General features: G+C 37.8%; 1 protein-coding gene across 12 annotated transcripts in view; it reads left to right on the top strand.

Annotated features, from left to right (window-relative positions):
- MYCBP2 (MYC binding protein 2) overlaps positions 1–21,035 on the top strand; it is a 182,715-nt gene that overhangs the window by 60,946 nt on the left and 100,734 nt on the right. For 11 of the 12 annotated variants that reach the window (XM_062636928.1, XM_062636931.1, XM_062636924.1 and 8 more), the window contains 3 exons: positions 7,521–7,628; positions 12,392–12,511; positions 12,961–13,042. In XM_062636928.1, coding sequence (XP_062492912.1) covers positions 7,521–7,628; positions 12,392–12,511; positions 12,961–13,042 — 310 coding nt within the window. The remainder of the gene's footprint in view (positions 1–7,520; positions 7,629–12,391; positions 12,512–12,960; positions 13,043–21,035) is intronic. The other variant, XM_062636926.1, reaches the window with a different exon arrangement.

Below are 21,035 nucleotides of genomic sequence, written 5' to 3'. Positions count from 1 at the left end.
CATACCTATATGGCTACTGGAGGTAGTGGGGTATGTTTAGGGGGAAGGGGTGGAGATTATTCTTCTGTTTTGCTTCAGAATGACTTAAGTGATAAAGCTGGGGATAGTTTTTCACAAACACTTAGAGATCTTGATTTACATAATCAGGTGTGAAAATTTGATTTGATAATTTATCTTGATTTACATAATCAGGTGAAAAAATGGACTTCTGTTGCTTCTCCATCCAAGTGCTGCAGTTTTCCATGAGTGGCTGTAAAGATAACACCATTCTTGAGGACTTTTACAGTGCTGCTCTCTTCCTGAGAGAGACCAAGAACATTTAAATAATTACTAGGTTTTCATTTTGCTATGCAAAAAAGGTTTTGCACCCTGAAAAAAGAAAAAAAAAAAAAGGCAATCTGCATATTCTTTTTAGCATTAGTATAACTTCGCTTTCCCTAAAAACTAGTATTTGTGCATAGGTAACTTAACAGAATGAAATAGCTGTTTAGAAATCCAAAGAAGTGTTTCAGCCTTTCACTTCTCTGCAAACATTGCTTACACAGTTCAAGGCCAGATTAGCATTTTGAGGGTACACAGTGTTTTGTTTGTCAGGGTTATGATGTCTGGGTTATAGCGTGTTCATGTGTGGCTTGTTCTTTTACACTTGATCACTGAGAAACAAACTGTGTAGTTTTTGATAGTCAGGAGTAGGATCCATCACTGAATGTTGCTGATCATTCTTTAGCTACAATTGGTGACCTTTATTTAACACAAATATTTTCAGCAGATCTTGAATGTTATGTGAACAAGAGGACTATGAAAGCTTTTTAAATAAATAAATATTTTATTTCTAAAACCAAGCAAGCAAACAAACAAAAATAAATAAAGAAACCTCTCATTCCTTTTGCCACCGAATGTGTTGAAATTGAGTATAGTTTAGGACAGAGGCATAAGAGCACAACTTCTGGAAGTATCCTGGTTTCCACACTGCAGGCTTTTAAGTGGTCTAATTATTTGTGTGTTTTAGTCCTGTTACAGTGACCTCTGATTTATAAATATGTTCCAGTGATCCACTTGAATTAAGGGAGAATGTGATGGTTATGACTACAGGTATGGCAGTTGTATAACTCTTTCACGAGGTCAGTTGTGGTCTCTCATATGGAAGATGAGTATGATCATTTTTATTTTCATTTTTATTTTCATTTTTCTGCAAATATAAAGTATGACTTGGGGGGGGGGGGAGCAGAGTAGCTTTCATGAATAGCAACAATATCGGTGACCGACTTAAATGTTACCGTATTTTCAATGAAGAGCAGTTAAATCATCTCTCAAGCATGTTACAAGTCACAGTAGCCTGCTGCTGTTGTAAGGGATCTGTATGTATCTAGGCTGTTCAGCAGTACCGCCTTGAGTAATAAGTATCTTCAGAAATTTTAGGTGCTAATGCTAAAGATTTTTTCTTTTTCCCTTTTTCTTTCTTTTAATTGAGACCATAGAATCACAGAATAGTTAGGGTAGGAAAGGACCTTAAGAACATCTAGTTCCAACCCCCCTGCCATGGGTAGGGACACCTCACACTAAACCATGTCACCCAAGGCTCTGACCAGCTCAGCCTTCAACACCAGCAGGGATGGAGCATTCACAGCTTCCCTGGGCAACCCATTCCAGTGCCTCACCACCCTCACAGTAAAGAACTTCTTCCTTATATCCAATCTAAACTTCCCCTGTTTAAGTTTGAACCTGTTACCCCTTGTCCTGTCACTACAGTCTCTAATGAAGAGTCCCTCCCCAGCATCCTTATAGGCCCCCTTCATGTACTGGAAGGCTGCTGTGAACTCTCCACGCAGCCTTCTCTTCTCTGGGCTGAACAGCCCCAACTTCCTCAGCCTGTCTTCATATGGGAGGTGCTCCAGTCCCCTGATCATCCTCGTGGCCCTCCTCTGGACTTGTTCCAACAGTTCCATGTCCTTTTCATGTTGAGGACACCAGAACTGCCCACAGTACTTCAAGTGAGGTCTCACAAGAGCAGAGTAGAGGGGCAGGATCACCTCCTTCGACCTGCTGGTCACACTCCTTTTGGTGAAGCACAGGATACAGTTGCTTTCTGGGCTGTAAGCACACACTGAAGCTGGATCATGTTCATTTTCTCATCGACCAATACCCCCAAGTCCTTCTCTGCAGGGCTGCTCTTGAATCTCTTCTTTGTCCAACCTGTAGCTGTGCTTGGGATTGCTCCAACCCAGGTGTAGGACCTTACACTTGGAATGGTTAAACTTAATAAGGCTGGCATCAGCCCACCTCACAAGCGTGTCAAGGTCCCTCTGGATGGCATTCCTTCCCTCCAGCGTATCAACCAAACCACACAGCTTGGTGTCATCGGCAAACTTGCTGAGGGTGCACTCAATCCCACTGTCCATGTCACCGACAAAGATGTTGAACAAGACCAGTCCCAACACCGATCCCTGAGGGACACCACTTGTTACTGGCCTCCAGCCAGACATTGAGCTGTTGACCACAACTCTTTGTGTGCGGCCATCCAGCCAGTTCTTTATCCACCGAGTGGTCCATTCATCAAATTGTTGTCTCTCCAATTTAGAGACAAAGAGGTTGTGTGGGACAGTGTCGAACGCTTTGCACAAGTCCAGGTAGATGACATCAGCTGCTCTACCCCTGTAGCCCCATCATAGAAGGCCACCAGATTGGTCAGGGAGGATTTCCCCTTAGTGAAGCCATGCTGGCTGTCACCAAGCACCTTGTTGATTTTCATGTGCCTTAGCGTGCCTTCCAGGAGAATCTGCTCCAAGATTTTGCCAGGCACAGAGGTGAGACTGACTGGTCTGTAATTTCCCGGGTCATCCATTTTCCCCTTCTTGAAAATGGGGGTTATATTTCCCTTTTCCCAGTCATCAGGAACTTCACCTGACTGCCATGATTTCTCAAATATGATGGCCAGCGGCTTCGCAACTTCATTCGCCAGCTCCTTCAGGACCCGCAGATGGATCTCATCAGGACCCACGGACTTGTGCACGTTCAGATTTTTAAGATGGTCTCGAACCAGTTCCTCTCCTACAGTGGGCCCAAGGTCTTCATTCTCAGTCCCTGCATCTGCCTTCCATGACTTCGATGGTGTGGTCAGAGCCTTTGCCAGTGAAGACCAAGGCAAAAAATTCGTTAAGAACCTCAGCCTTCTCCAAATCCTGTGTAGCCAGTTCTCCTGATAGCTTCTGGAAATGGCCTACATTGTCCATAGTCTGTTTTTTATTCGCTATGTACCTATAGATTCCCTTCCTGTTATCTTTCATATCCCTAGCCAAATTTAATTCTTACTGGGCCTTAGCTTTCCTAACCTGTTCCTAGCTTTCCCGGACAACATCTCTGTATTCTTCCCAGGCTGCCTGTCCTTTCTTCCATTCTTTTATAAGCCTCTTTTTTTCCCCTCTTGAGTTTTCTCAGCCACTCCTTATCCATCCAAGGAGGTCTCCTGGCCCTCCTACTGCACTTCCTTCTAGCTGGGTGCAACACTCCTGAGCTTGCAGCAGGTGATCCTTGAATATCAGTCAGCAGTCTTGGGCCCCCCTGCCCTCTAGGGCTGTATCCCATGGAACCTTCCAAAGCAGGTTCCTGAGGAGGCCAAAGTCTGCTCTTTTGAAGTCCAGGGCAGTGAGCTTGCTGCACGCTCTTCTCACTGTCCTGAGGATCTCAAATTCGAGCATCTCATGATCGCTGCATCCAAGGCTGCCCTGGAGCGTCACATTTCCAACGAGCCCTTCCCTGTTGGTGAGCACGAGGTCAAGCATGGCACCTCTCCTTGTTGGCTTCTCTATTACTTGCAGAAGGAAGCTGTCTTCCACACCATCGAGGAACCTCCTGGATTGCTTGTGCTGGGCCGTACCGTCACTCCAACAGATACCAGGGTGGTTGAAGTCCCCCATGAGGAACAAGGGCCTGTGAGTGTGAGGCTGTTTCTATATGTCTATAGAGTGCTTCATCCACAGAGCCCTCTTGATCAGGCGGTCTGTAGCAGATCCCCACAGTAATGTCCCCCATAGCTATTCTCCTTTTTACCCTGACCCACAAACTCTGTTAACTGGTCACCTGAAATGAGTCACAGCAGATTATGATATCACTTGCTATGATAGAATTGTAAGCAGTAAATAATTTTTATGTTTAGAATCATTTATTCGTGTTGCTTCACTCTGTAAAAAAATTATTTGTGACAAATTAGATTTGTTAAAATTAACAGCAGCTAAAAGTGTTTCAGTTCGGGACAATAAAATTATAATTTAAAAAAACCCAGGAGTTTCTTAATATTATTTATATTTCTTTGCTGGTTTTGGTGCAACAAGTATATGCAGTGTCTTCAGGTGTTTTGCTTCTTTTCTGCCAGAGTAATAGAGCTGCTTCACTCAGCTGCTTCTAGCTTAATGGCTGTGATGGGCAGTGAGGAGGGCTCAAAACCAGTGCCACATTTTTGAGTCTAATGTATGACCTTTTGAGAAATAAAGCCAGCTATATTCATCACAACTTCTATGCTTATTCATACTAGCTCAACATAATTATTGATGTATGCTTCTCAGTTTTCTGCTGCCTCTGTTCTGGTGAGAAGTGAAGGAGCTGATGTACCATATGAAGAAATGTTTATTGTTTCTCAAGCTGGTTTAGGGCTTGATATGAGTAGTGGGAGCTGAGTGTGGGAGCAATTGCACCTTATTCAGTGCTAATGAGGAAGTTTTGTATGTTAGAATGCTCAGAACGTTTTATAAGCCTCTTTTTTCCCTTTAAGTTTCCTCAGAATGTTCAGAACATTCTAACATACGTTGTTTTTCCTTTCTAAGATACACCTATTTTTTTAGTCTTTAGTCCATTAAATTATTCTTTAGTGGATTATGGAAATCCCTGGGCTACATGTACAATTAATGAAATAAACCGAACTTGACCATTTACTGAGTGAGCTAATTTTGAAAGCTGTTCCTGTGACTTTTTCAGACTGACATTTGAAGTAATAGAATTTAGTAGTAGTCAAAAATTTCAGCATACCATTTAAAAGATAACTTTTTCAGAAGGCTGGATAGTGGGAAAATATATTTAAAAAAAAAATTAGCTAATAAGCAAAAGATACTAATAGGCAAAGAAATAGCTCTTAAGATGGTGATAATAAATGGCTTGGTGCTTCACCGACATTTCACTACTTCTTTTTCTTAGTGTATGATGTAAAAACCTTTAGGTAATCATCGAGATTACAGATTTGATATGTAATGAACCAGAAAACCAAGGTTTAGCTTTTGATGCCTTTACAGAAAGGGAAAATAATTTTCCATCAGTCTTACTCGGAACAGCGAAAGAACCCATGGGAGATCTGTTAATTTCAATCAAAGGTACTGTGTTTTGAGACTATTTAATCTAAGCCTGTCTGTATTTGGGCAGGTTTTTTATTTTTCTGACATGTACCCAATTCACTTAATTCAGTAATGTAGGCTGAGTATCATATAAATCTGTTTTACATCTGCCCAAGCCACTATAAGCTTGGAATCAATTTGTCAGTAACACTATTTTCGATCTGTTGCTGAACATACACCTAAATATACAGCAGAACTATGTATTAAAATAGGGTTTTTTTTCATTAAATGTTAGTACAGCTTCTTTCTGTAGTTTTAGTTAAATGTTTATTTGGATGCTTTTAGGATCCGGAGGTTATATTTGTTTCAGAGTACTTCAGACAAACCAAAGCCAGTCAAAAAACACCGTACTTTTTACTTGAAGCAGTATCAAACCTGTACATGACTTTTTTTTAAGAATGCTTTCAAGAGAAAGCTATAGGTTTTTGTCCTTAATGGCCAGCAGGTATGGTTCTGTGAAATTATGTTGTTGTACTTCAGTTTGTGGTTACTGAAGGTAAAACCAAAGCAAACTATGACCCTTTACCATCAGAAACAGTTCTTAATTAACAAGGGGACCTACTCTAGGGTAAAGACATTCCAGATAAATATAGTAGAACCAAAACCAAAAAAAATCTGTGTGTGAAATGTACACGATTAATGAGGTTTGGGGGCATTATGTTAGCTAATACATGTGCACATAGATACATATATATGGATATAACAGATGTATGACTCTCAAAACTTCAGGACAGTAGTGGATTTAAAAAAAAAAAAAACAACAAAAGAAATCGTGTTTAAGTTAATGCTCAAATTTGGGAACTGTGTGTGAAAACAAGTTTCTTCATCAGAAGGTTTTACAACTAGGTAAATTTGGCCTAACTTCCACTTAGATTTCTTTCCATGCTGTTTACTATTAGTGAAGGAGCTGAAGGTCTAAAGCTCACAGCAGGAAACCTGAGGCAGTGGGCATTTGTGTGAAGTTAGCCTATGGTAATTTGTTAATAAAGTTCAGTTATGGAAATAGACTGTCAATGGTTTGGAGGAATGAGGCGGAATACTTGTTTTCAAAGTTTTGCATAAGCTGTTTCTAACATAACACAAATATTGATTTGGGGTGTTTTGGGTGATTTGGTTTCTTTTTGTTGGGTTTGTTTGTGTTTTTTCTGGGATTTGGACAGAGGCGGGGGAGAGGGACTGGACATCCATGTAACGTCTGAGGGCCTGTGGAATAGTAAGAGTGGCACTTGGCAGACTTAGCTGGTCCTGATTCATGGTTTCTATTGAGTGTGAGACTTCTGGAAGAAGACGATGCCTCCAGAGAAATTCTTGGTGGCATGCTTAGCATTTAAAATAGATGAAAAACACAGGTTTAAGGAAGAAATTGCTGGTTTATGATCTACATATAATCAGCCTCAATTAAACTTCATACAGCGCTGCTTGGGTCTAGATTTTAAAAAGTAGTCTAGAAAAAAATTTTAATACATACACAATTGCTTTCCTCAAATACAAATCTTCTCTTGACGATCTTCACATAGATGGGTAATATTTTAAAATAAATAGACTTCAAAATTTACAGGTAATAAATAAGGAAAAAGTAATGATTTCAATAATTATGATTTGAGTAATTTTCTTCATGAAACAGGTGCCTTTGGGTAGCTATTTTCTTTATAAAAGTGATAACTCTGCATTTTAACTGTAGTAATTAAAACCAAATAGTTATGGTTTTTAAATTTTCCATTGATATGATGAGACTGTTCCAAATCAGTATTTTGAATGTAATGTTGTAGGATGTAAGGCATGGTAATTTTTTTAACTGTTAAAGACAGTAATGGGTATTTCCTGTCAAATTTGTGCAATACTTACACTGGAGTAAAAGGCAAGGTTCTGGAGTACAGTTTTTCATTGCTTGGAGTACAGTTCCATACTTATAAGTTCAAGTAGAGCTGTCACTATGGGATATTTATTATTTCTTTGCATAATAGTTTGGTTTTATTACCAAGAAATGGCAAATTTTGTTTACTTAGTCTTTCAAATTTAGGAAAACAAGATTATTATACAGTTACTATTCATTTGTTTCATTGCTTTTTATTTGATTTTTGTTTAACACACTGTTTCCATTTTGTGAGCTTTCCTATGCATGTGCAAAATGTTTCTCCTCAGGCCCCCTTGTATTTCCTGGTCCTATTTTTATGAACCATCGAGAACAGGCTCTAGCCAGAATCAGACCCCATCCAGCACAGCTAAAGCATAAACGGGACAAGCACAAAGGTATTTGGTCTTCCTTATTGGCTAGGGTGGAAACAAGCCCATCTTCCCAGTCACTTCTTCTGTGCGCTGAATCTGTCTTCTCAAGGAACTGCACAAAATGGGTTCTGCCTTTCCTCTTGTTAGTATCTTGTTACCTGAGGAGAAAGAAATGCATTTCAATGTTGACCTTTTCTTAAAGGTGTAAATGTTTGATAGTCTGCATTATCTTTTTTTTTCTTTTCTTTTCCTTTTTTTTTCCCTAAATATGCATTGTCTCTCTGTGTGTCTTTCCTCATTTCTAATGTTGCCTCATTCCTAAGGTTCTTTAATTTCACTGTACAAAACTTAAACAGCTTCCAGTGACTTGGACTGCTGCATTACTTTTACATTGTTTTTTTGAACCTTTGTGTTGTGTATCTGGGGTGATTGCTTTAACGTATCAATTCCAGACTTGTTAATTCTAGCACACAATTTTTCATTGCTGTTATCTTTTAACCAGCCTCTTTTAGAAATTAAATATTTAAACTAATGTAAATAGCAACTTTTTTTTCACCAGCTTTGAATGGGGAAAATACAAATCAAAGTACAGATTTTATGTTGCAATATTCTTGATTTAAATGTTCTTTTGCAGAATGTATGTAAGGAGGTGTCTTTGATATTTCTGATGGTTTTGTGTGTCTGGAAAGCCACTTCATTGTACCTTAAATTTCTAAAGGTGTAATTTGTTCAGATGTGATTCCTCCCCACCCCCAACTTAGGAAGACATAGTACACTTTAAAAAAAAAATCAGCTGAATTTATTGAAGTTGAGCTGTATTAAATCTGTTTGTAGTTTGTGTATATCTGTATATAGCCGTGTCTGTATACATGTATATATAAAGGATAAATACATAAAATACTGACCTGACTGCAGTAAGCAGAAAGCTCCTAAAATGGCGAGGGCCTTGAAGTTTCAACTATTTTCTGAAGAACAGCTAAATATGAAAAGAATTGTTGGAATGCCATTTCAGTTGAAATAGCAGAAGTTAGTGGTAGTATTTGGCATGTATGCAAACACATTGTGTGACAGGTTGAAGCTTTTGGGGATCTGATTTCAGTGTGTGGGTGATAGGTCGACCTAGTTATGAACATACTGGATCATGAAATCATCTTAAGTTTACAGAAATGAAAGCAGAATCTGGTCCTTTCTATTTGCATAACATATGTTCAATCTGTTTGGAAAACTTACTATCTGAGGTTTCAATCTTGATGGATTAAATAGAATATCCTATTACAATCTCCCTGGGACAGAGTGGATGCTGAAAGACAGAACATACAGAACCTAAATGCTGTCATTTGAGTGCCAGTTTGCCGATGACCAGTATTCTTGAGCTGGATACTACTGCTGGTTTTACTGCTTGCAAGCCCTTGAGTTTATAGGCAAATGCATAAAGGAGTATACTCATTCTGTGTATATCTGTAGTTTTTTGGTATGTGTTAGCAGTTTTCCAGCTTTCAGCTCAACTCTCCTTACAAGAGGTATATTCATTAGTGTCAATCTGAGGTTTATGTTGTTTCTTGGAGTTACAAGAACAATGTGAAGATCTGTATTGTGCTGAAAAATTTTGTCAGATATGCTCTTAAGAACTGAGCATTTATTTTTTGTTGAGGAAAGTGATATGCGAAGAAACATTTATTTTAGTTCTTTGTGTCTCATGCTAAACACGTAAGGAAGATTGTAGCATCCTTACAAGTAAACTTTGACATCCTTCTCTGCCTCAGAAAACTCCTACTCAAAGGATAACCATAAATTCCACTAGAAATGCCCCTTAACGTCTGGAAGAGCTTCCAAGGGAAAAAGGGGAAACTGGTGAAGTGGGATGTTATCAAAATGATGGGAAAGGTGGGAATTGTGAAACAGATAAGTGGTATACCTCATCTTAAAAGGCATGCCTCTTCTGCTATACACAGAATGCAAAAGCAGTTATCAAGCAATCTGAAATGGGGATGTTGACTACAGTAAAAGCACACTATGATGTTGAAATCAGCATGTTCTTTTGTTTTACTTTTGAATATGATGCTTTCCATACCAGCATTCTTACTTCAGATGTTTCTGCTAAAGTAGTCTTGTAACTCTTCACACCAACCAGACCTTCAAGATCTTTGGGCAAAGAAAATTTGACTGGTAGTATTGATGAGGCCAGTACTAAACTTGGTGGTACCCGTTCCTGCTTCTCTAAAGCTGCAGAACTTCTCTGTAATGATCTGTAAACTTGAATGTGAACAGCTCCTTCAGGGCTAACAATTGTGGCCTAATTTTAAGAGTGTATTTTATATGTATTTGTACATACTGTCAAATTTACATGATTTTCATTAGTGGAATTCTTCTGTTGAATTGCTCAGTTGAAAACTCCTTCAACTTCATCAAAATACCCATTTTATGGAAAGCTTGCTATTGTCATCTTCTCATTTCACACTTACAGGTTCTGTGTATCAAAATCCTTGTTATTAAAAATACATATTAAGCATAAGTATAATCTTTCTGATCTATATCTGTGCCTTCATTATAGGTATAGATAGAAAGGAGTAGATACCACCTTCTTGGTATTCATGGAGTGCTTTGAGTACTAAGAAGAAAATGACCTTGTGCTTCATCCTTACTCTTCAGTGAGCTAGTGAATTCCCAGTATGTGTCTCCAGTCCCCATGGACTTCATCACTGGCAATCTGAGTAAAAAAAGATTAATGGAAGTCTATAATTTTCTCAGCTGTAGAAATGAACTGAATAGCAAGTAAAACCAAAGTAAGCTCCTTGAATCTGTTAAGATTCTGCAAGCAAATACCACCTTTTTCCTGTATTTGGGAAAACAATGTTCTAAATAATATGAAACCCAGAACCCTCAAAAGGTTAAAGGCTACATGAAACTGAACCTGCGCTGATGGAACAAGCCAGAAGTGAACCATTTTTTCAAATGCTAATACAAACTTATTACATGTTTAGTAAAATTTATTTGGAATTTACTTTTAAACTGTGAAATACTGAATCTGAAGTGTTGTTTGAATCACTCATTGGAGAAAGACAGCTGACAATGAAAACATGTGCCTAAGACTTAATAGAAATAAATGATACTGGAGTATGTCAGTATGTTCCATATTGGCATTTACATAGTCCAATAGTCTTGTTCTATATGCAAAGTGTTCCAAAAAAAAGTTCAAAATTTAACTAAAGGCATATGACTTAAGGCTTGTGCTCTTTGCTTGAGAAGACTGAAGTTGCACAAAAATGTTTCAGAGCTACTGTTTTTTTTTGCTAGGTTTTTACACACTGCCATTAATAAGGAGACATGTTAGACAGGCACTTTTTTGGAATTTGAGACTTGAATGTGAGAGTATGTCAGACCTCACAAGCATACATAATCAGCATATTAACATCACAGGTGTTAACTAGTAACTTGGCTGATATGCCTTACTTAGGTAATTGCTGCTGAACTAAACAGATTTGTTGGCAAATTATGTGGTCTAAAGGGACAGTTATTGTAAGAATTATATTTTTTGTGTGTGTGTGTGTGTGTGTGTATGATCATATTGCATTAAAACTTTTCGTCTTTGGGGTGAAGAAATGTATTTAATACCTTCAGAAGCACTTTCTCTGTTCTTCAGAGATGGTCAGTGAGAAGCGAAATACCATCACCCCTTACTGCAACTCGGGAACACTAGCAAAATGTTTTCCTTTTTTTGTTGTTGTGGTTTTTTTGTGTGTGTGTGTGTGGTTTTTTGTTTTTTTTCTTTTTCCCAGCAGAACTCTGATTTATAGTTTATGACTTTACTCGCTGTTGAGACTGAAGAAGCTCTTTCTTTGTTCCTTGAAAGCAGTTTTGTTTTGTTTTTCCTCTCATTTCTCTAGACTAGAGATGGTGTGACTAAAGTCATACATGAGATTTTTTTCATTGTAAAAATGCACTTTCTTTAGAGCTTTCATTGCCCACTCTCTACACAGGTATAAGTGTTTTAATTGGGATGAGCATGTTGTCTGTTTCTCTGTCATGTTGGTTTCCAGCTACTATTGGGAAACCACCTTTCTTTGTGACCCTGTGATCATATAGTTTAATAACGGTGTAATTGTTATATGACTTAAATATTCTGATTTCTGGAGAAGATAGTGGTTTTAAGTAAGTTTATAAATGACGCAATTCTTTGTCACTTTGGTGCTTAAATCTGATGTAAGAGCAGTTTGACTGTAAGAACTAATAATGCACTTAAAAGAAGTCACAGAGACGATGTCTAAAAATGCATCTTTGATAGGAAACAGGCATGCTAGTAGTGAGCATGTTGACATTGTTAGAAATGAGCTGCATTGTTAGTTACAAAAAACGAGCGCTATGTGGCCAAGTTGGAGTCAAGTGAAATGCTTAACAAGAAGTAATTAAAAAAAAAACAACCAGCTGTGTCTATCGAGTTTAATTACAGGGCTTTCTGTCTGCTTATCGAAGTGGTAGTCATTAAGCAAAACTTCTGAAGTTGTTTGAATTTCCTGTTTTGCTGGTCATTTTTGCCTGCTCTTCAGAAATTTCTGTTTTAGAGGTGATATTTTCCACTGTGTGACTTTGTAGTAGGTGGTTTAGAAGTTGAGGTTCTGTCGTCTTTTGCATCTAATTTGATACCATGTTTTGAGCTGTGTCTTTTAATCCTCTGCAAGCTCTTTCTCATGCCTTCCAAACGGCAGGGTGGGGAGTTACATTGTTCTATTTATTCTTCTAATATAACTCTTTTAGTTATAACACCGGATATAACTAAGTTTTGTTTATAGACGGAAGTGGAGAGAGAGGTGAGAAAGATGCCAGCAAAATCACAACCTATCCACCAGGGGCTGTCCGATTTGACTGTGAACTGCGAGCTGTGCAAGTCAGTTGTGGATTTCATCATTCAGGTAAAAAAAAAAATAAAATGTTAATTATAGAATAGGTTTGTTTGTTGTTTTTTTTTTTCAAATTTTCATATGTGTTTTCACATGTGTTTTCAGTGCTTTCTGTTTAATTTTCAATAAGGATGTACACAGGAATGATAAAGTTTGGAAAGGTTGCAGTATCATTTTATAGGCTGCTACACTGTCCTTCAACATTGAAGAGGACTATGAGTGTCATATATTGAGTTGTATCACAGCTTTTAAGTAATCTTTAAGTCATTTGGAAACATCTGCATGACACAGTTCTAGCCCTTCATAGAGGTGCCAGCTGTGAAGGATTGTGGTATCTGGTATAGATCCCTTAGTGTTTCAGTAGGGAACATTAACTGTGCTGCTCAGAAAGGCTAACCAGCACTGGTGCAATACATATTAACACGTGCATGTCAAAAATATTTTTCTTGTTTGTTTTTCAGTGGTTTTGATGGAGAATGGTGATGTTTACACATTTGGATATGGGCAGCATGGGCAACTTGGACACGGTGATGTTAATTCCAGGTGAGCTGGTAATTAAAGATGTGATTGTTTATTGATGTACTGCTGCATAAAAAGTGGCTGAATTTCTGGTTTTATGTAGTAGCAAACATGAAAACTCAAATATATTGCAAATGAAGTTGATAAGCTCTTGTTCTGCACTTAATTTTCCATATCCATCTGGATATAGATACAGTAACAATACTGTTGTACTGTATAATTTTATATGTAAAGGCTTTTGCATAAAGTTATTATCAGAGCTTTGATAACTGAGTTGAGTTGAAATGCTTCTGTCTCTTTAATTTCCCACTACATATAAGAATGTCATTGAAATCTCATTAAGTTTCATTATTTCTGTAAAATACTGCATATGCAATAATTAGTATGATGTTGTAAAGCTAGATTAACCTGTTTCTGTTACACCATTGACAGTAGTTTAGTTATGATAAAATCTTATTTTTGTTTATTATTACTCTCCAAAGTAAGTTTACTAAGCTTGGGTCTCAGCTGCATTTTATAGACACTTATTATGGATGTCAGTATGAGAGTGATGTGTGCTTTCTTTGCTGTCAGTGGAAATAGAGAAGTCGACAGAGTGCGGAGAGCTATTTGACTAATCACCCAGTACTTAACTGTTTTAGGTATACTGTGTAGCTCTGTAAACTTCATGGGCATGATCTCCATTGACTACAGTGACATAATTAAATATAGGCGTCTAATGTGAAGCTCAATCTCACCCTTAGTATCTCATCCTTAGCATCTTATCTACACCCTAAAGTAAAAAATCAATGTTCTGCCATAAAACGAAATGTAATAATGTTGTTCTTGGGTATGTACATATACTGTATAACACGTAAGATGGGATTTTGAATAGTAGAAATCACTAAGGGTTTGCGTATGTCCGGTAATGCCTGATATCCTTATGTGAAAGGCATACAGAGTGGAGCATCTGTGACCTGTCTTCAGTTCTGTCGTTTCTCTTTTAGTAGTGAGATGAAAATGACTAAACATCTATCCTCCTAATCTCTTTGGAGACTTCCAAATAATTTCTTTTGCCAAGTTTCTGAAGAAATCTTCATCATCTTAAAGTTTTCATTGGTTTCACTAAACGAAAGGGGGAGAGGGAAGGAAGGAAGTTTGTCAGAAGTGTTACTCTGCGTTGACTGCTGTGCATAATGCTAGTCTCTAAACTGTTACCTGTTCAGTTTGCATTGGACTGGTGAATGCAGTCTGTGTTTCTGCCCATGGTAGAGCCATATCACTTGTTTTCATTCCTGGAAATTCTTGGACACTTGTTCCAAGCTACAGTGGCTTTTAGCTGGCAGTTCATGTCACTACTTAGAATAAGGCCAGTTTTGTGTTAAAAGACTGAAGAGGTACAAATAACAGTGGCATTTCCAACTTCGATGAAGTCACTTGGCTTTTCTGAAGGCATCGGAGCTATCTGCTGTATCTGTCAGAATTTCAGGTGGTAAAACCCCACATCTGTTGCTTATTTAGATGGAGACTGGGTGGAGACCAAAGGTAGTTCCAGGTGAGATCCTAGAAGAGAACATGAAACATCCTGTACCAAAAGATGGTGCTTGACCAGTCCTAGAAGCTGAGGAGGTACAAACGACCTGGCACTGACTGTTATATCATTCTACAGCAGACCCTAGAGAGTGTCTGAGAAAAGCCTTGAAGAAATTTGGAGTATGTCCTGTGCATGAGAACTGGCTGTAGTACTATATTGCTGTTTAGCGTACTCATTCAAATTATGATTTCCTCATTGATGTACTTCTTTTTCCAGCTTTAAGTAGAGATCTCTCCTCTATCCTCACAGTAAGGGATTCAGAGAAGGAAACAGGGAATCCTTATGCAGAGTTGCACCTCAGTTGGGACGCAGTGGTGCTCAGATGGCCAGCTCCAGCCAGGTCAGTGGTATGTCAGTCATGCAGTGTGTCACATTGCTTGTATTGACTTGAGGAAGACTATCATCTTCTGAATCCAGGAACTGATACTCTGCTGTATTTCTGAGAGAGAGGGAAAGAAAGAAAAAAAGGAACTAATGTTTAGACAGCCTAGCTACTATATCTAAATATGGGACCCCTGAAAACGAGGACTGTAAGGGAAAATACAGGAGCTCTCATTTTCATCTGAGTGAGCCATCTTCATTGACAAATGGAGCAATTATGGAAGTTCCTGCGCAGCGATTGATGACATCCTTTCAGAGACTTCTGTCTTGCAGTGTAAAGATTTAATAGGGAGACCTCCTTTTTTAAGGTCTTGAAAATGATTAACTATTTTGAATTTTGTGCACCTGTCTCGGCATGGCTTTCTCCTTAATTAAGGATTTTGGACTTCTCTATTAGAGTATGGTAAACACTACAAATTCTTCCCTTACTTCAGTAGGAATGAGACATATTACACACCTTAGAAGGATTTACTACTATTTTTTATGCATACAAACAAACAAAACATCGCATGAACAGGAAAATGTGATTCTTAATACACCGTTAATAGAACTGAAATGATGTGGAGGAAAAAGCAATATGCACAAAGTGGTGTTATTTCTTTCTCCAGCAAACACTTCAGCCATTCATAGATGGACCACTTAAAAATGCAAGTGATCTGTTTCTTGGGAGTCCATCTTTTCCTTGCCAGTATGTTGGAGCCATTAAACTAGTCTGTGTGGGCTTTCTATTGTAAAATCCACCGAGGCAGATATTGATGAGCTATTCGCTACATGCAGGATTTGTCAGTCTGCTAATATTCTCATCAAATTAGATGCTGGTGGGTTGAAAGTGGAAGCAAGAAATGCTTTGCATGTCTTGTATTCAAGTAAGCAAAGGCCTGTTGGTTGCTGTTGAAGCTGGAACTTAAAACTCTAGGATCTTTCTGTTATTGTTCAAATATCGCCTGAATTTCTTGTGCAAACTGTTGTCTTCAGCACTACGTTAGGAAGAATATGATCTGACAGTGAAGTTCGAGAAATGGAACACCTGAAGTAAGACAATCCTGAAGTAATTTTGCTTCTGAAAGTTCAACGATAGCATGGAAGAAAATGAGCAGACCTTCCATGGACAGTCAGCAACGTTCTGTTTGAAGATGAAGTGTAGACACTATACCCAGTTAATATCTCTAGCAAAAAAAAGTGTTCCATCATCTGTTTGATTGGGCCATGTTTATAGGTACATTGTCTGACTTTAATTCTTATGTGTGAGTCTTTACATTTTTTCACCAGACTTCCAGTTACCTCAAATGTAAAAAACCTCAATTTTCTTCTTAACTCCATTATGTCCAACTCTGCCTGCAACTGGCAGAAGTCACTGCTGGTTTCCTTTTACCCACTACAAAGTAACAGCCCATGGTGAACCTGAGTTTGCAGCAGCACTAGGATCATTTGCCCCAAGTGACATCATTCTGGAGCTGGCAGCCAGCTATTGCCTGGATAAGTACTATGGACAGCAGTTGTCCAAACAGTTAATGTGGGATGGGGTTTCAAAGACCACATGTGCTCCCAGGAATGCTTACCCTTCAGGACTGAAGAGAGTTTTGGTGTGGACAGCCAAAATGCATTTGGACCTTCTGTGGGATCCTGAATTAGCTGATGCATGTGTATCTGCTGGTTTTCATTCAGCAATCTTACATCTTCCCAAGACATCTTGGGTTACTTTCTGTATAGTTGAGGTTGGTCTTCAGTGATTGACCTGTGCCATATCCAGAAGCCAAAGAATCTGTGATTTGACAGCAGTGTGTCTGTCAACTCCATCTCAGAAGACAACTTCTTCTTCCTCTCTCCCTTTCAAATGGAGAAACCCTAGTTATCGAAACTTTGTTCAAAGAGTCTCTCAGACTCTTAAGTCTTGTCTATGCTGAGCTCTTCTGTGTTGAGTTTTAGAGTTATAGAGAAACAGCCAATTGTATTTGCAGGTTTTGAATATACATATACACCAGTCAAACTGGCTTACTGTATTTTTCAAGATCCATTCTCCTTTCATGAAGTGAAAACGATTTTTCTGTAATTTCACTTTATTTTTTTTGACATAGTTGAGTGTCTTAAGCTTTTTCCTTTTCAGTTCTTTAGTTGATACACTGTAGCTGGCCATTCTAAAAACTGGGTTAGTTTAATAAAAGAGCTGTTTAAGAGGATAATGTACAACATCTCTTTACACTAGTTGCTTGTCTGTTTTTGTTTTGCTCCTGCCAAGGGAATTTCATGCACAGCTTTTCATTTTTTTCTTTAAAGCATAGGATTGGTAATTCTGTGCCTGCAGCTATCAGAATTTTGAGGGAGAGGAAGAAAAAACTGTAATAAAAGTATTTTGCTTTAACAGGATTGCATTTGCATTAGTTCTTAACTATATTTTGTTTCTGCATCAGTGCTTTTTTGAGCTTCCTTAAAGTTTATGGGAGGCAAATGTGATACTTTTTTCTGGTTTTAAGATATTTCATCGTTGGTGCTGCTGAACTTGCTCTGTGTGTCTGTGTATAAGCTTACTGATGTCCAAACCCATGTGCCTGTAGTCCAAAAAAGGCTACTATATATATGAATGTCATGTTGTGCATCCTCTGCCAGATTTTGTGCAGCTCTTCACTCTCTCCATCCCCACTAGAACTGCCCACTGGAAGGTACATTCACCACAAAGGAATAATTTCTTTCTGTATACCTGTGTTCCCCCTCTTTCAAGTCATCAGCCTGTCTTCATGCTACATTCCTCTGTTTCACATCTTTGGATGTTCACGTATTATCTGTCTTTCCCTGCTGAACACAGTGCCTCTCCTTCCTCCTACTTTCTCAGCTTGCGTTCTACCTGCAATTCAGCCAAAATAAGAGTATGCAGACAACCCATCTTTTTGCACATTAGCTGCTAAGCAATCGCTAGATGATCGTGGTTTGACACTTGTCTTTTTTTATTCCATCATAAGACAAACTGTTCTTATTTTAGGTTAATTTACTTTTGAAAGTGTGTGTTTAAAAGTAAGTTTAAATAGTGCTGCTGTTCTCTGGGATTAGAGTTCCCAAACACAGTTATTTGGGAATAACTGCTTCTTCAAATTTGCATTCTTTCTAAGTGCACAATAAATTTGAAGTCTAGGTAGGCATTCACTATGGGAATTCCCCAGAGTCTAGGTAGGCATTCACCAGAGTCTGGTGCAGTTCTTGTAGGCTTCTATTCACTTTGTTGGATTGAGATCATGTTCTAGTATCTCATATTTATTTATTTTTTTTTATCTTTTCTGCTATTTGTATTACAAGTCATCACTTCAGGTTTTCTTTCTTTGCTTTTTGATCATCCTGTTGAGTTTTTTTTCCATTATTTTTACTGGAATAGATTTATTTTCTTATACCTGTGAGACACATGGATTAGACTTTTTCAGATCTTTCTGGAAAACCATTAGGAGAGGTTTGTTCTTTCTTGAGTCTGTGATTTTAATGGAGAGCAGGTTTTGAATGCATTATTCTACATTTCTAATGGAGAATAACACACTATTCTTTGCATTATAATAATTCATTAGAAAGCTGATAAGGTAGGTAGTCCTCTCTCTTTTATAGTTCCCCTAGAAAGTGATCTCAGGAAGGCTATATAGATGCTGCTTCTGGTAATTGTACTGGTGTACTAACTGTATAAGGCTTTTGATTCTTCATAATGCAGATAGTTTGGGGTTTTTTTTAAGTGTTTCACCAGCATCCTCACAAAAGAATTTTTTTACTGCTGCGGTTCATTGCAATGTATTTCCTATATATACACACACGTATATAAGTACAGTAATATTAATGGAATCCTACAACTGTATATTAAATTAACTGGTTTTATTCTATGCTAATTTGAGCTTAGCTGAAGAGAGTATACTTGATCTGCTTCCTCGTTACAAGATGGCATACTTGAGTATCTGGTACAGTGTTTGAAACCTGTGTTTCTTTAATATGTAAGGTGTTGATTGACTCTGATTCCATGTAGTATGTGAACATAGTGAATACATTTCACAGACATTGAAATCCTTATAATACTGATGTATGTGTTAAATGTTGCATAAACATATATTAATACAGAATTAATTTATTTTGATACAGAGGATGTCCCACTTTGGTGCAGGCATTACCGGGTCCTAGTACACAAGTTACTGCTGGGAGCAACCATACAGCTATTCTCCTAATGGATGGCCAGGTTTTCACATTTGGAAGTTTCTCAGTAAGGAAATAATAATAATACTTACTCATGGGAATATGCTAGTATTTAAAGTTGGTTTGTTGTTTTTTTTTTTCAAAACCGGTCATACTTGTTCTTACAGAACTACTTATGACTTCTGCGTGTCTTTTGTGTCTGTCATGTTTTAAAATGTCGCCTTTAATATTTTTGTGGTTATAACTTGTTCCTTGTATTTAAATGTGTAGTGCTTCACTTAGAGTAGCCACTACTTTGTGAAGGTAATTTTGTGGTAAGATACCTCGTCCATATTACTACTTTTGTATATTGTAACTGTCAAAGTAACTTGTTAATCTTTGAGACTTCATGTCACATACTAATTCTATATTCTCTCTATAGAAAGGTCAGCTTGGTAGACCAATTCTGGATATGCCTTACTGGAATGCAAAACCAGCCCCTATGCCTAATATAGGCTCCAAATATGGACGCAAAGCAACATGGATTGGAGCAAGTGGAGACCAGACTTTTCTCAGGATCGATGAAGCTCTCATTAATTCTCATGTGCTTGCTACATCAGAGATATTTGCAAGCCGACATATAATAGGCAAGAGCTCTTCTATAATATTTAAATGCGTATGGAAGTATTAGAGGAAAAAATAGCTTCAGTCATGTGAACAGTGGAGGAGCAACAGGTCAAAAATGTGAATGGAGGGAATTAAAATATTTTGGCTGTCTAGTTGTACTGCACATGGTGATCCTAGTTCCTTTAGAAATCAGTTTTATTAAAAATAAGAATGTAAAAATCTAAACTTTTCTTGCATTTAATTCTTACTGCGTTTTATTTTTTGCAGTAACAGTATATCTATTCTTCCCTGTTACGTTAATGCTTGTCCTGGTTTCAGCTGGGATAGAGTTAATTTTCTTTCAAATAGTTGTTACTGTATGGTGTTTTGGCTTTAGTCTGAGAATAATGCCGCATAATGAGTGGAATCTTCATGTTTTTCTGCTCTTATTGCTCCCTGATCTAGGTTTGGTACCAGCTTCAATATCAGAACCTCCTCCTTTCAAATGTCTTCTGATAAATAAAGTAGATGGCAGTTGCAAAACATTTAATGATTCTGAGCAGGAAGACCTTCAAGGTTCTGGTGTGTGTCTGGATCCTGTCTATGATGTTATTTGGAGGCAAGTGTGGATTATAGCTATTAAAGTTGTAGTATAGAAATACTATTTAAAATATTTTGGGAGGCTGGAGATTGATATGCTCATTTCCCTAGAAAATGAAGAACAATTTTTTATTTTTTTTTTTGTCTGGAAGATCTGTTCAGGTAGGCCAGAAACAAACATCTCTTGCCTGATTTTTTTTTTCTTTTTTAATTTTTTTTTTTTTAATTATTTTCTTTTCCATCTCATGATGTTTGGAGAACTCCAATCTCTTCAGCTTATTTACTGTTTTCACTCTTCCCTTATTTGCTCCATACACTTAACACTTCACTGCATAATTTTCTTGCCATACCCAGCTTCCACAGCCTTATATCTTAAATCTTCATTCTTCTGTCTGGTATTATTGGTTAAGACTTTATAGGAGAAGGGGTAGAGTAATTGTATTCGTTTCAATTATGACATTTTGGGAAGTCAACATAAAGTATTTATTTAGATGGCTTAGACTTTCAAATTCTGGTTGTAGTTATTTCATGCTCTTCGGGATGGTTGCTTTCAGTGGAGTCTTTGAGCAGGCATAGATCAAAAGTGCTTGTTCCAAAACAGAATTGTAACATCCAATTCTTCTATAATGATTTAAAAGCTATGTTAGCCACGTATTGTGAATGAAATTTGACTTTTGTCCAAGTGCAGGTGATCAGTTATGTTTAAACTGTTTGAAGACTTAGGAA

The sequence above is a fragment of the Pezoporus occidentalis genome, unplaced genomic scaffold (genome assembly GCF_034315485.1).
Source record: "Pezoporus occidentalis ecotype Australia unplaced genomic scaffold, CSIRO_AGI_Poc_V1 ctg5, whole genome shotgun sequence".
NCBI classification, from domain to species: domain Eukaryota; kingdom Metazoa; phylum Chordata; class Aves; order Psittaciformes; family Psittacidae; genus Pezoporus; species Pezoporus occidentalis.
This window is presented reverse-complemented; position numbering and strand designations above follow the sequence as displayed.